Source organism: Aphelocoma coerulescens, chromosome 3 (assembly GCF_041296385.1).
Source record: "Aphelocoma coerulescens isolate FSJ_1873_10779 chromosome 3, UR_Acoe_1.0, whole genome shotgun sequence".
In the NCBI taxonomy this organism is placed as follows: domain Eukaryota; kingdom Metazoa; phylum Chordata; class Aves; order Passeriformes; family Corvidae; genus Aphelocoma; species Aphelocoma coerulescens.
In genome coordinates, this window is record NC_091016.1 from 57,343,948 (window position 1) to 57,357,823 (window position 13,876).

Consider the following 13,876-nt stretch of genomic DNA (forward strand, 5'->3'; position numbering starts at 1 on the left):
GAGATAAGCCAGTAACTTAGATATTTAAAATTATAAACAGAAAATATTTTACATTAATTTCGATGTCTGTTGAGTTGTTCATGTCAAGTCTGGAAGTGTTTTTGAAGTATTTTGTTGGTTTATTCTCTTTAACTGAATCACGATTAAGGAGCTTAAGCCACAACTCAGATAAGTGACTTTCTAGTATGCCTGTGCATACCTATAGAGAAAAGAAATCATTAACATATATACACACACATGCACACACGTGCACACACACACGTTCTGCTACTTGGCATGAGATCATCAGCTACATCTGACTCCTGCTCTCTATATGCCTGGACTGTACAAGGCTGGGTCTCCATGTCCACTAGTATCAGATCTCCATATGGACTGATGACCTGAAAGTAAATAATTTGGTCTAGAAAGAAAAGCGGGATTTAGCTCAAGGTATGGCATATATAACTGTGTTCTGTTGAATTAGCCAGGGCACATGCTATAAAGTTTATGCCACCTGCAAATGAACATACTGTGCCTGATCTGGCAGAAATGCTACTGACAAAAAGCTATTAGTATTTAGGATCTTGCCCTGGGTGCCCTAGAGCTGGGCTTGCTGACTCTCTGAAATATAGCTTAAGTTTAGACTGTGTGGAAATGTCCCTAGAATATCATTACAAGGAAACAAACAAGAAAAACCTCACAGTTTTATTTTTCTTTTCAAATAAGCAAAAAAAATTTCAGAAACAAAGAAAGAGACTCTAGAATGACATGGATAAAAATAATGAAGAACCCCCGTTATTTACTGGTGTTGGTAATTTTTGGAATACAAAAGGACAGGCTAGCAGTTACCTAACATGCAAACATTTTCAGTTCAATATAACAAGTCAAAAGAGGCGTATTTATCACATGACAATGCTGGCTGGGCAGTTTTAGTGATCACTGAGACACTCCGCATCAAACTGAAAGCTGCGGAGACTCGCCCTCCACACACACAAATGCTGCTGACTTCTGCCAGCTCTTCACATCCCAGCACAAGCAAAACTCAAAAGCTGTTTAAGAATTCCATAGGAGTATCAAATAAAATGAAATATACTGACCTACAGAGCCTTCTTCCGAACTTGATTTATGAATGGAGAGCCTAGGACAAAAAAGAGAAATGGACTTATTGATGCAGGCTTCTCACATTTCAGGGTAGCTGTCTGGTTACAGTAAATTATAGTTTCCTAACAATATATCATGAGCTGTTTTCTCTTCCCTTTTCTCCCCAACACAGCAAGTTGGAAACAAAAACTGAACCTACTGGTCTGACCACAGTAACTGAGTTTCCTTCTTAAATGTGCCTTTTGTGACCAGCACAGAAAAATATATACTGACAGAAACCCATGGTTAAGGCAAAGGAGTCTAGGCATTCCTCAGAAAAACAACTATTCACATAGTTTCCCCACTTGCATCTGCAAAACAGTGATTTTGCTGCCTTAAAAACTGTGGAACTGGAATGCTGCACTTGTTTAGCTGTACACCAATTTTCAGCCTATTCAGTTTTTATCTGACAATGCTTTATAAATATGTGCTCATTACACCTCCAGAAGCCACCTTGTGGAAGACAGTAGTAGAGATTTAAAGACAAGGTGAAGAAAGTTTCTCCAGACCCTATGAAGTGCAACTGTAGCTGACTGGAGACTGCAGCTTCTTTCTCCCAAATTCCTCCTGTGTGCTTTCTCCTCACTGTATGCTCGCTTCTTCAAAAGCTAGCTGGAGAGACTTAGTCAAGTCTAGAATATGGGCTTTATAAACAACCCACTAAAATTGCAAATGAATCTTTTGTTCTTGCTCTTTATGTTCATTGAAGCAGTTTTCCAGAATGGATTCCAACGCAGTGCCAACAGTTCATTGTGAGATCTCTGATGAGACAACATCACCCTGCTTCATGGCCTTTTTTTAATGTCTGCATAATAGGAGCTAACAGAAACTACCAAACCTTGCGTTCTTCTTTGAAGCCTTCCTGTGGGAACTGCTAGTTAAACCACGCTGCAGCAAGCCAGGGAAATGACTTCTGCCAGCATCAAGAGCTTTGCTGGAGGCTCCACGTGCAAAGCACCATTGCGGTGTCTTCACTGCGGGCTCGGACCCGCGACATGCCAACGTCCCATTGTGTGGTGGCTGTACTGCAGCCATGAAGGATGGAAACACATGCACCCCAGCGCACCAAGGAGACTTCAGGCCAAACCATTCTCTAAATGAGGCCATATAATAACACACATATGACATGCTCTTGTTGCTGTCCATGCACAGTTGCCTGCACGGGCTCCTTTAGCTCTCTCAGACCCCCAGCAGAGGGCAATAAAGAGTTTCTGATCAATTCACTAAACCACTTGAAGGGAAATTATAGTTCAAGCCAGGTCGGTGTTTAGAAGACGTAAGCAATTACTGGCCAACGTCTTGTAAGCAGGAAACACATGCTCATCAATTTGCAAAAATATCATTAAAGGGGAAACGAGACAGTATGACGTTTCAGTGTGATTTAGTAATTCATCTAGACAAGGAGGGCATAGTGAAGCTCTGAAATGCAACCTCCTTGAAACTCAGACTGATCAGACATTTAATCCAGCACAAACTGCAAATTGAGGCAAAAAACCTTCAAATTTTTAGTGTACCAGGAGGAGGGAGACATTTACTATTTTCCTTGCTGGTGTTTACTCTTGAAGGGGAAAAGCCAATAATATGCCACCAGATGTTTAATTTTTAAGAAGCCTGGTGAAAGGTGAAAAATACAAACCCCATGCTTCCTGGGTAAAAATTTCTAGAGAAAGCCCTTCAACAGGGCCAGGAATTCATCCAGACACTTACTTCAAAGTAAAGTTTTCAGCAAGCATTTTTCTAAATAAAGGTAAATCAGATGAAAATTATGTGGAGTTGTATATGGAGACTTTTCTTTTTATGAAAGCCAAGCTCTGTTGGAACTGACAGAATTAATCCGCTACATGTTTTTCACATGACCATAGACTCCACCCATCAAGCAGTTATTCTATTTATTTTAAATGAATTTAGTATCCATGAAATGCACCAAATCACCATCCTTAGAAAATGAAATCTCTTAATGATCAGAACTGCCTTACTAGTGAAATCACCCTCAAAGTGGACAGTTTCTAAGGCAGCCTCTTGTGCTCTGTGGCCTCCAAATCCGTTTTAATCCTTTTCTTCTCTTGCACAGTTGCCAACAATGATGCAAGTAAGCAGCAGGTGTAGTGGCAATGTTTGTGATGTGGACATCCGTTCAGTAGGAATTAGCCTGAGGCCACCAACTCACCATAAACTGGGGAAGGGCAGTAGGAGCAAACTTCTGACGTGCCTGAACCAGAGGGGGTGAGGAGAAAAGCAGGATCCACAGCAAGCAGACCACCTTCTCATTTATAACTGATTTAAGAACTATGCTGAGTTTCATCAGAGGATGCGAATTCCAATTATCATTTCACGCATTCTTTAAAAAGGCAATCTTCCATGCCTGGGCTGACCTTGAAAATGCTAACAGCTGCTCTGAAGAGATGGAAATGCCAACAGAACTTACCACGTAGTGCCTGATAAGGCACTTGCTTTTTAGTTCCACCAGACAGTTCTGATGCTTAAAAATCCTCAGTGAAATCAATCAAGCATTTTACTTCCTAGATGTCTGGTGAAAAATCCATACTACCTTGGAGTCACTGTATGTTTGATTTGCAAATTACACTCCCTTCCTCTGTTAAATCTGCAGCGCTTCTGTGAACGTGCACTGAAAGCGATTTGTGCTCTTCCATTCATAGACTGATAACTTGTACTGAAAGTTAATGATGCAGTGACACTTGGCAGAAGTTTCAGCACTGTGTGTCTGAAAGGGAGCCAAATGCCATTACTCCACCATGGAGGCCTTCGTTTTTGTTGTGGTCTGATGTACAACTTCATTAGCAAGCTTTCACATGAAATGTACTCTGTCACCACATAAAGCAGAAGAAATGTATGGGTATATGTTCACACAATGAGGAAAAAACCAAAATTTACAGCCAGAGGGAAGGAGAATTTTCTTATCAACCCATAATCTCTGTAAGTGGGCAGTGGATGGGGTCAAAACTTTAATTCATTTATCTCACAAATCCTGAACCATCTCTAGGCCAGTACTTTGTGCCACTTCAAGCCAAACTGCTGAAAAAAACAAATGAGAAAAAAGCTCAAAAACCCCCAAAATAGAAAACAAAATACATAATCTAAAAATGGAGCTACTTTTGAGAGTACCCAAATATTACTACCTTAGAGAGTTGATGGGTTTGAGCAAAATTTAGTAAATTACATCAGGCCACTCAGGGAGTGATCAGTGACACAAAATTTAGTAGCAACAGCTTCAGCGGAGAACCTGGACAAGGAACTTGTTGCTTAAAAAGACTGGCTTAACAGAAATGAGTACACATTCAACACTAAAATGTGCAAATGCACAAACAAGACGGACACAAAAGTCAGTCTTTCAAATGCTGGAGGTCTGCAAATGACAGAGTACCTGGGGATACCAGGTGGAAAAGGACGACTGAGAAAAAAACCTACACATTAATCCTAAATGGCTTTTTCCTAAAAGGAAATTCCAATGGCAGTATGAAGAATATGAAAAACAAATATATATGGGAATGGCTGTACAACCATCATTATTCACGCTCAAAAGAGATGAGTTCAAACTAGATGTGGTAGAGAGAAAGCTATTAGAATAGCCAGAGAACTGGACATTTATCTTACAAAAGAAAGCTAGGAAAGTTTTGCCTGTCAAATTGGAAAGCTGCAAGAAGATTAACTTATTGCCTGTTAATAAAGCAGGCACAGAAACAGGCACATGCTGGAAAAAATTAGAAAAGAGAAGCTAACATTTCCTAACTATTTGGACAAACTTCCAACAGTAGGTAGAGAAAGGGAGGACAACTTCAAAAACTTAATGAACTGCTTTTATAGGAGGCTGCTTGAAAGATAAGAGACCTGACCAGACATCTTAGACCCTGAAGACATCATCATAAGGATTGCCTCTGGAGGGCACTTTTGGTTCTTGTTTTGCAGCCTGGGGGCTTTTTGAGAGCAATGTCAAAGCCTGACATCTAAAATGGTCTCTGAATCTTATCTTTCCATAGAGGTGCTGCAGTGGGGATAAAATTGTTACACCTAAGCAATACCTTTGAAACCTGGAAGTGGTCTCCAAAACTTGGTGCACAAGGAAGAACCAATGCACACATTTCGATCACAAGCCAACTAAGCCAGTCTGATAATATTAAGACTGGTTTTAACTAGGCTACAGTTTTCCTGTTAGCTCTGGACTGATTCTGATCTCAGACAGAAAAACACCAGAGCTAATCTTGCATAGAGAGTGGTTGATTTTACAAGAGACACAGTCATATGTGCCCCAAGAACGTGCTGGTACTCCACAGAACTGGGAAAGGAAACAAATGACACCATGTGCTGCTTTCATGAATGTGCCTGTTGATTTTTGAAAACTCATCATTCTCAAAACAGAACAAATCTGGGAACTGAGAATGATGGCCATTTATATTTTAAATGCAGATGTGCTTTAACAAATGGTTGCTTCTCATTTATGGACCATAAAATCCACAGGTGCATAGCACCATATGATGATGAGACCACTACTGCTATCATCTTCAATAAACTGATACTGCCCCTCTCATTCCTTACCAATGATTATTTATAGTACACTGAGGAAAATGGTTTAGATGTGATTTTTAGTATACAAATATTATGCATATTCAGAGTGGTGAATAAACCAATGCAAAAGCCCATGCTGGCTCTGCTGCAGAGTCATTTGGTTATCCGTGTGCATTAGAAATGGCCCACTTACATAATTAGTATGAAAAACTGACAGACTTGTAACTGCTCCTGACTGAATACAAGGTAATTTATCTAACTGGAGCTGGCAAAGGGAAGAAAATGGGCCTTTGGTATTTTTATCAAATTTGCATGAACCTGAAGAGAAAGGAGGCCTGCAAGGTTCTGACCTTGCTGGCACCAGTGTGAGAAAGGGATGGAAAGCAAAGAGGTTTCATTCAATTATCTTCTCATTAGGTTTCCATAGCAATGGCTCTTTAAGCAGGTCAAAACTTTCTCAGTGGAAACAAACACTGAGCTGCTTGTGGGCTCTGTGTGTGTGTGTGTGTGTGTGTGTGTACTCTGTATCATCACCAGCATGGAAGTCACCACGCCGGTCCCATGGGCTCGGTCTGGGGACTGGCAGCAGGCAGATGGAAGTACATCATGTATTTAATAACAGAATGCTTGGTCCCATCCAGGGGGCAGATAATTGCCAGCTAAAAACTCTTTGAGAGCAAAGAGCAGGGCCCAACGCTGCAGGCAATGCTTCCCTGCTCTCTGTGTATTGCTCACTATGTGCCATCTCAACTCGCTGTGACAAGTCAGACTTTCTTGTGAAATGTGCCCTTCATACTTCCTTGTACAAAATTACCAGGCTTGAAATCTTCTTCCAGCTGCTCAAAGGCACACTGGTTTCCCTCCTCACGTGTCCCAGGCGGCGTTTGGCTGGCCTCTCACTCCCATTGTGTGGGTTATTGTGGGAGTTTCCTGCCCTACTTCTCTTGAGGAGGCTGTTTAAAAGCAGCATGAATAATTTGCCTTTGACTAAATCAGGCCTCAAACAAGTGAAAACAGGGCCATACACATTCACTGATTCTTTTTGATTTCTGCAAGAACAGGTTATAAAAAAAAATGTATCTTAAGTGCAAACATCTCAAGTACAAAAAGCTCTTACTTCTTTTTCTTCCAATATTCTTTTCTATTTTTAAACTATGCAAAAGGAAGAATTTATTCTCTTGGCAATTAAGTGCACCCTTTAGCTACCTCAGTTCGGGGGACTTGTTTGTTTTTTGCTTTGTTCTTCTCAGTTTCTGCCCTCTCTCTGCCTCACATCCTCTTTCAGACCTGCACTCCTCTTTCTTTGCAGATGAGCTTACAAATACCTGCCAGAATTAATCTGGGCATCTGAGAAGTTGCCAGAATCTAAACTGATAGAATTTAAGCCCCCCATCCATGACCTGGAGGGAGGATTTAATAACCTCCTGCATTCAAATCTTGACCTGCAGTTTGGATGCTGCAGGGAAAGAAGACTAGGGAATAAAGTGTTAAAAACTACTGGCAAAGGCCAGTAGATTAGTGTACCAAAAGAGGCAGAATTGAGGCCTGTATGAACCTTTCTGTAGCTTTCACTGAAAATCATTGTGGAAGATGAGAACACTGAAATGTAAGCCTTCTCCCAGCCTTAGGTTAATATGGACTTCCAGTTTATACCATGGGGCACTGAATGGCTGTACTATGGCACACTCATTGAAAAAAATTCTTAAAAACAGATTCAGTCAATCGTCTCTCCTTCAGTGACAACAGATACAATGCACATAGCAGCCACTTGTGCTGTGGCCTTGCTGCTTGCCCACTAACAACCTCCGAGAAAGCCACAGTGCCTGAGGAGCTCCAGCTGTGACATTCCCAACAAGCCATCAGAGATCTGGCCAAACTCAAACAAATGAATGTAACGTGTGAGTGGCTCGGTACATCCTGCACACACAGAGGGTGAACATCCTGCACACACAGAGGGTGACAGACATTTGCCCTCAGGAGCAGCTGAAGTAGGGAGTTGAGGATGCAGCTGCCAGAGCACAGCAGCTCCCCCACACCAGGGGAATGCAAAGCCCTTGAGCAATGTTGCCCCGTGTCACCTGCACACCACACATGCCTGCTTTTCTCCTTCTGCCTGACACATATGTTTCTGGCCAGTTCCCTGCTCTGGCAGAGTCTTGGATTTAGGTCTTGAGTATTACAGGGTCAAGAATGTTTGAGCTGTACCGAGTCACAGTCTGAGGAGTACAGCAGGGTGAATTGTGGCAATTGATATGAAGTGTGACCATTCACTGGTCAGGAGTGCACTTGAGTGGTACAGTTCAAGAAAGTGCAGGTGATTCACATAGGAGGTGACAATTCCTAATACCCACTGCCACATAAAGTTGGTGGGAATGACTGAAACATCAGATACAGGACACAACTGTTACCTCGAGCACTGTTTCATCCTTTCTTTCTCTAGCAACTGTAAAGAAAAAAAATAGTATATAGGAATGTCTGTACCTCATTCTATCTGTATGCAGTGCTCTTTAGTCTCTCACCGACTTCCTTTTCTTTCCCGGCAGTTCTCAGATATACCACATCTGAAACTCAGCCCAAAGGCTGATGGAGCAAACAGTGACAGCAAATAGATCTACTTCCAAAGAGGGAAAACACACAGCTTCCTTTCTGCAACATCCCCCCCAGTTCTTCTAAAAACAGGATGAGAGTCAGGATGCAGAAGCCTGAGTTCAGGGGACTGGGTTTAACCTGGATTTCCTGGCAAACATGCAGAGCTCATCAGTCTGTCATGTAGACTTGAATGCTCAAAAATGGGAACAGGCTAAAAGTTGGGTTACATTGTTTAAATGCTCTGTTTACAATTATGAGAAAACTCTGCTCAGTACCCTATCTGAGTAAACATCCTTGGGGTGTTGCCATCACTTTGAAATAATAGGAATTGTATATACAATACATCCCTAGATGAACATGGTATGGGGTCAGAGAAGTAACAGTAATTGCTAAAGAACACATTTACTGCATATTTTCTACACTGATGATTCTTCTAGCAAAAGCAGAAGTCAATGTGTCTGTATGGAAGCACCTGTGGTTCTGGGGAGATTTTTGTTTAAAATGGATAATATCACTGTTAAAGATGCTGTTGCCACTTTACTGAAGGCACACTGAGAAACAGCAAAGCTACACTAGCACCACAACTGTCAGCAAGACTGCAGTTTAAAAGATGAAAATCTTGAAAAGGGCAGAGGGAAGTGAAATTTATTATACAGAGAAGAAAGCTACAAATACCTCATTCCATGCTCAGCATTAGTTGCTGAATATGATATGACTTAGAAACCTCGTGAATTGTTTCAATTTATAGAAGGAACTCCAGTAAGGCCAAAAAACCAGAGCAATTGTGAAGCAAAGCTTAAATAAACATGACTTTGTTTTTTGTTGTTTATGGATAGCTTCTCAGGGCACATCAGCACCCTTGCTGTTATTCACATAAATCTCAGAGGCTTTTGCCGCTGAGTGAAGATTTTGCTTTTGTTGTCAGAACCAATCAAAAAAAAAGGCATATTTGGTAGGGCACATATAATGCATAGAGCAGGTTCACATATAGCTTCATCTAATTTTTTTGTAGCTTTATCTAATTAAGAGGAACAGTGTTGTCAGCAACAGAGGAAGGTAGTATTGCCCCAAATGCCTTCCGAGGGGGACAGTGACTCACAGTGACAAACAATTCTGCCTCCAGGCTCATTTAATCCCTTTTGCCTGCCTACAGGCCCTACTGCTGCTCATCTGTGGCAGAACCCATCACTCACTAGACAGATACTTGTTGAGCAACTTGCTGGACTGAGGGCACTGACTTTAGGCCAGACGGGGCAGCAGGGTTAGTAAGACTCAAGGCAAGACTGAACATACACTGCTTGACCACACAAACAGGATTTTTTCCTACCACAGACCACCAAGGTTAATCTGTTTTCAGTGTGGTGTACAGTGGACCCTGTTGGGCTCTCTCTTCCAGCTGAGCAGCACAGAAAAGGAAAACCATACCAGGTTAAAGCAAACATTGCTTTTCCCAGGTTCCCTCAAAGCTTCTTTCTGTCCAGAATGTCTCAACTCTGTCAAATTAAACAACCATCCAGATGTGTTATTTTAAAACTTTAGACTATGGTAGTGTTCAGCAGTAGGGTATGCAGGCAGCACTGCTGGGTGAGGGAGCTACTCAGAGTGACCACATTCCAGCCAGACAGTTGCTGTCTCCTTATTTCAATATAGATTTTTCCTTGGGACTTCCTTTATTTTCTAAAGCAACTTGCTCAGAACACCGGACCAGAAACAATCCATTTCACCCTAGGAAAACATTTGGATTTTCAATATGTAGAATTGTAACTATTCTTGGATAAGCTTTTACTTGTGGAAGAGTATTCACAAAAACACATTTTCCAGCTCCTGAAAGTCTGTATGTCTAGTTTTGAACAAATCTTTCCTTTTGTGAATATCAGAAACCAATGCACATCTGCATCAAGTTTCATATCTGGCAAACTAGTCTTACAATGAAAGAAGTTTTGTAGAAGGTTTACCTCACATCTTTCATGCATGAGAGGGACATAAGAACAGTGTCCCCCAAAGGGACAAGCTCCCATGTCTAGCAGCATGCCCAAACAGAAAATTCTGATGAAAGCCATATACTAAACACTGAACCCCCACAAAAACCCCTGGGGCCAACACAACATCCTCCCCTGAAAAATATCAAATTCAACATGTTAGTAGCAAGTACAGATATATCAGATGGGCTTGAAGTGGTCATTTTCCTGCAGATCAATTTTATAAACTCTGCCTCCCTGGAAGAGGTAATTCCTGTGACAATTCAGCCTTCCAGGCTAGAGGGGTGAGGCCAGCACTGATGTGGCAGGCTGTCACAAATAGGCACAGGCCTGTATAATTTCAGGTTTGAATAATTTGTACAGTATTGAGTAGATATAATTTACTATTTTCAACACCTTGTCCAATTATCATGCATCACATAGCCTTGCTTCTTATTGTGCAAGTATCTGGCACAACCTGTCCTGCACCAGTTTCATATATATGATCAGCTTAATCACATACACCCTTCTACAAATTCTCAAATGGCATGCTTCCATTCTTGAAAGGTCCACGAAAATCGCATGTCCCTTTCATCTGAACTAAGATAATGTAATTTCTGTAAATGGGCTGTCTCAGAGGAGTCACTCAGAAGTTTTTGCAGATACTGTCTTCTCACTCAGTTATTTGTGATAGAACACCTACACAGAGGCACAACTTAGGAGCTGGTTAGAACATGTAAGTGGAGTTTTTTCCAAGTTCTGTGCTGTCCTCCTGCAAGATCTTTATCTCATTATTACCTGAGGTAGGATTATGATATTTACCCATGGGTAAAGTGTTTTGAGGCTGAGAGGAAAGTCATATGATTATAGGATAATCTTGCAGGTTTACTTCCCAGATTACAGTTCCCATTTACTTGGCACTTCTGGTTTCATTATAATGTTGGGACAGCCAGGTATCCTTCAAGGATTCTTTTCCATATTTCAATATCTGAAGCACAAAGTATTAAACTCTAAGACTTCTAGGCCTTCTCTTTTACCAGCATGTAATACAGGGGCAGTGATGGTACCCAAGGTAAAATTCACCTTATCTGTCTTAGGCTGTTTTGAAAATGATCATCTACCTCAACCAAACCATCTCTGCTTTTCTCTCTGAGTGATGAAGCAAGACAAGGCACCTCTAAAAGACAATTTATCACATTCTTGGACCTTTAGCATCAATCAGCTTCCAGACAAGCCCCAAGGAAGCCCCTAAGCAGTTGTACACTTCCACACAACTGACTTCTATAGGGTCAGTGCTCAGGCAAGTCCCATATGCCGCATCCACCAAAGATTGCTCTGGGACTGACAGTCCTACTGAACTAGCAAAACCAAGGGCAGAAACCTTCCAGTTACTGCCCAGTGATGAAACACGAGAGGATATTCAAATGTGGGACTGTAAAACCTTCCAAAAGCATGTCCTATCACAAATGGATTCCACATACTCCCTCTGAACTGGTCCAGCTGGCACTACCTCATGAAAGTGCAGGCAATTGGACATACAGCATCCATTGTCTTCATGCACCACTGCATGTTACCCTCAGCAGCAGGGATCCAAGATCTTGGGATCAAAGGAAGAAGGCACAGAAAACAAGCACACACATTGCAGCAGGAGGTGACAGTAAACAGAAACCCTCTCAGTCCTCACAGAGAGGTTTTTATTAAGGACGCTAAAATTAAAGCTCCTTTTAACTTGGTTTTAAATACTTCATTCCCTTGGCACCTTCTTCAAAAGCACACTTACAAACTCAGGAGCGCACAGGAAAAGGAATGCAATGTAAGTTTGTAATTCTCCCTTCCCCTCACCTGTCATTTTTGGCTGCATTTAGGTCTAGTCAGAGAAAGTAATTTTTAAAGCAGGTTTAATTTGCAGAGAATGTGGAATCACTGATGTTCCTCAGAAATGACTACCAGTCATCTTGGTGTATGCACACCCCAAGTGTTCACAGAAGAGAGAAACAACACCCCTCCCTTGGCATAAAAACCCAAAATAATAAAAGGCCAAAAGGGAGGAAGAGAAGGAAGAGAAGGAGCAGGTTCCCAAACAGGTTTCATTCATAGTGTCTGGATCTGAAATCTAGAAACATCAGTACAATCTAAAATTAATTTACTCCAAGGAAAAAGAAAACATACCAAATTCCCCCTCCCTCCTTTCTCACTTCCTGTGCCTTCACTTACTTTCTTTCAGTGTCGGGTGTTGATGCAGTGCTGCTGAGACCAAGGGACTCCTGCAAGAGAAGACATGCAGCACTGAGAGCAGACACTAGAGAAGCCTTCACCCAATTTATGCAGAATATAAAATTAAAGAACAAACAAACAAAATTGGATGATCAAAGTCTAAGTGCTTACCTCAATCTGGGATCGCAGCTGTAGAGATGTGGGGCTGGCATCAGGTTTCTCCTAAAATACAATAAATATCAAGTTAATGAAATATGCAAACACTGGAAAGAAGAAATCTGAAGGGCACAAAAACGGAAAAGAAAGAGAGTAACAGAACCAAGAACTATGTCAAAACAGTTCATACAAGGAATATTAACTACTCCAGAAGGAACTGTTTTCAGAATAAATTCTGAAATAATCCAGTAAAACAGATAATTTCATACTTATCATTGGAGAATACAGAAAGTTAAACTGCCAAACAGAAGTCATTCAAAACAAAATAGAAACAGAGAGTTTATTTTCACTAGATCACTGCAATATTTGTTATATAAGTTCAAGTGCAATTTCCAAGAAATTACCTTCAGGAAAATCTTGCATTAAACGAACCATTCTGTGAGGAAAAAATTCTGAGAGGATGCAGATGCCTTTCAGCAAGACCAGTTTCTCACACAGGAACTTGTCAGCAGTATGGAGTTCAAACCATTTTTCTACAAACATCTAGGATATAACCATCTACTCCAGAACTCAGTCATCCAGGCTCCCTTTGCAGTAGCTGGAGATACACAGATACCCTTACAGAACAACTTGCCCAACGGGTTTCAGCTACCTCAAGTTAGATGAGGGAGTCCCACTGATGGTATCTAAGACTGCAAGCCAACTGCCTAAAAGGCACATACTAGTAACATGTCTAGCTGAAATCAGTGGGAAAACTCCAGTTAGAATGGGGGAAGATAATATGAGCTGTCAGTACTGAGAACTACACTTTGTTGGTTGATCTTCACGTGAAATCATGGGGTAAGTTACTTATTCCTACTTCATTCTCTGCCAGTCCTAGCCCTTGTGAAGTTATTTCAAACTGAATTCTGTAACTTACTCATCACAGCTGTGTAAGCAGTAGTGTACATGCTTCAAGAAAAGAAAAAAAAGACATAGATTTGTTTCACAGTACTGAAGGACTTCTTGTTCATGCATTCCTCAGCCTACATGTAAAACTCTTATCTCTGTGAAATTGTACTTCCTATGCCCTTTGTTTACACAAAGGGTGACAAAACATTCTTGGGATTTAATTAAAAAAAAAAACCCCACAACCAGACACAATTTTCTGGAAATGCAGCCTTTTAATACTAAACAGGAAATTACCACTGACTGCCATGAAGTGGTGTTGGATTAACTCCATTCTCAGGAAGTCTGCAAGATCTAGAGTAGAAAGGAGCCTGCTCTACCATCACACAACTGAGTCAGCTTGCACTGCTGGCCACGGCAGCCAGGGAGGG

At 41.3% G+C, this 13,876-nt stretch overlaps 1 protein-coding gene across 13 annotated transcripts in view; it reads right to left on the reverse strand.

The window, feature by feature from the left end:
• SASH1 (SAM and SH3 domain containing 1) overlaps window positions 1-13,876 on the reverse strand; it is a 535,562-nt gene that overhangs the window by 49,364 nt on the left and 472,322 nt on the right. For 7 of the 13 annotated variants that reach the window (XM_069010417.1, XM_069010414.1, XM_069010411.1 and 4 more), the window contains 2 exons: window positions 12,573-12,623; window positions 12,402-12,451 (listed from right to left, as the gene is read on the reverse strand). In XM_069010417.1, the coding sequence (XP_068866518.1) occupies window positions 12,402-12,451; window positions 12,573-12,623 (101 nt within the window). Of the gene's footprint in view, window positions 1-1,076; window positions 1,118-12,401; window positions 12,452-12,572; window positions 12,624-13,876 lie in introns of all 13 variants that reach the window. The other 6 variants (XM_069010408.1, XM_069010410.1, XM_069010406.1 and 3 more) reach the window with 1 other exon arrangement.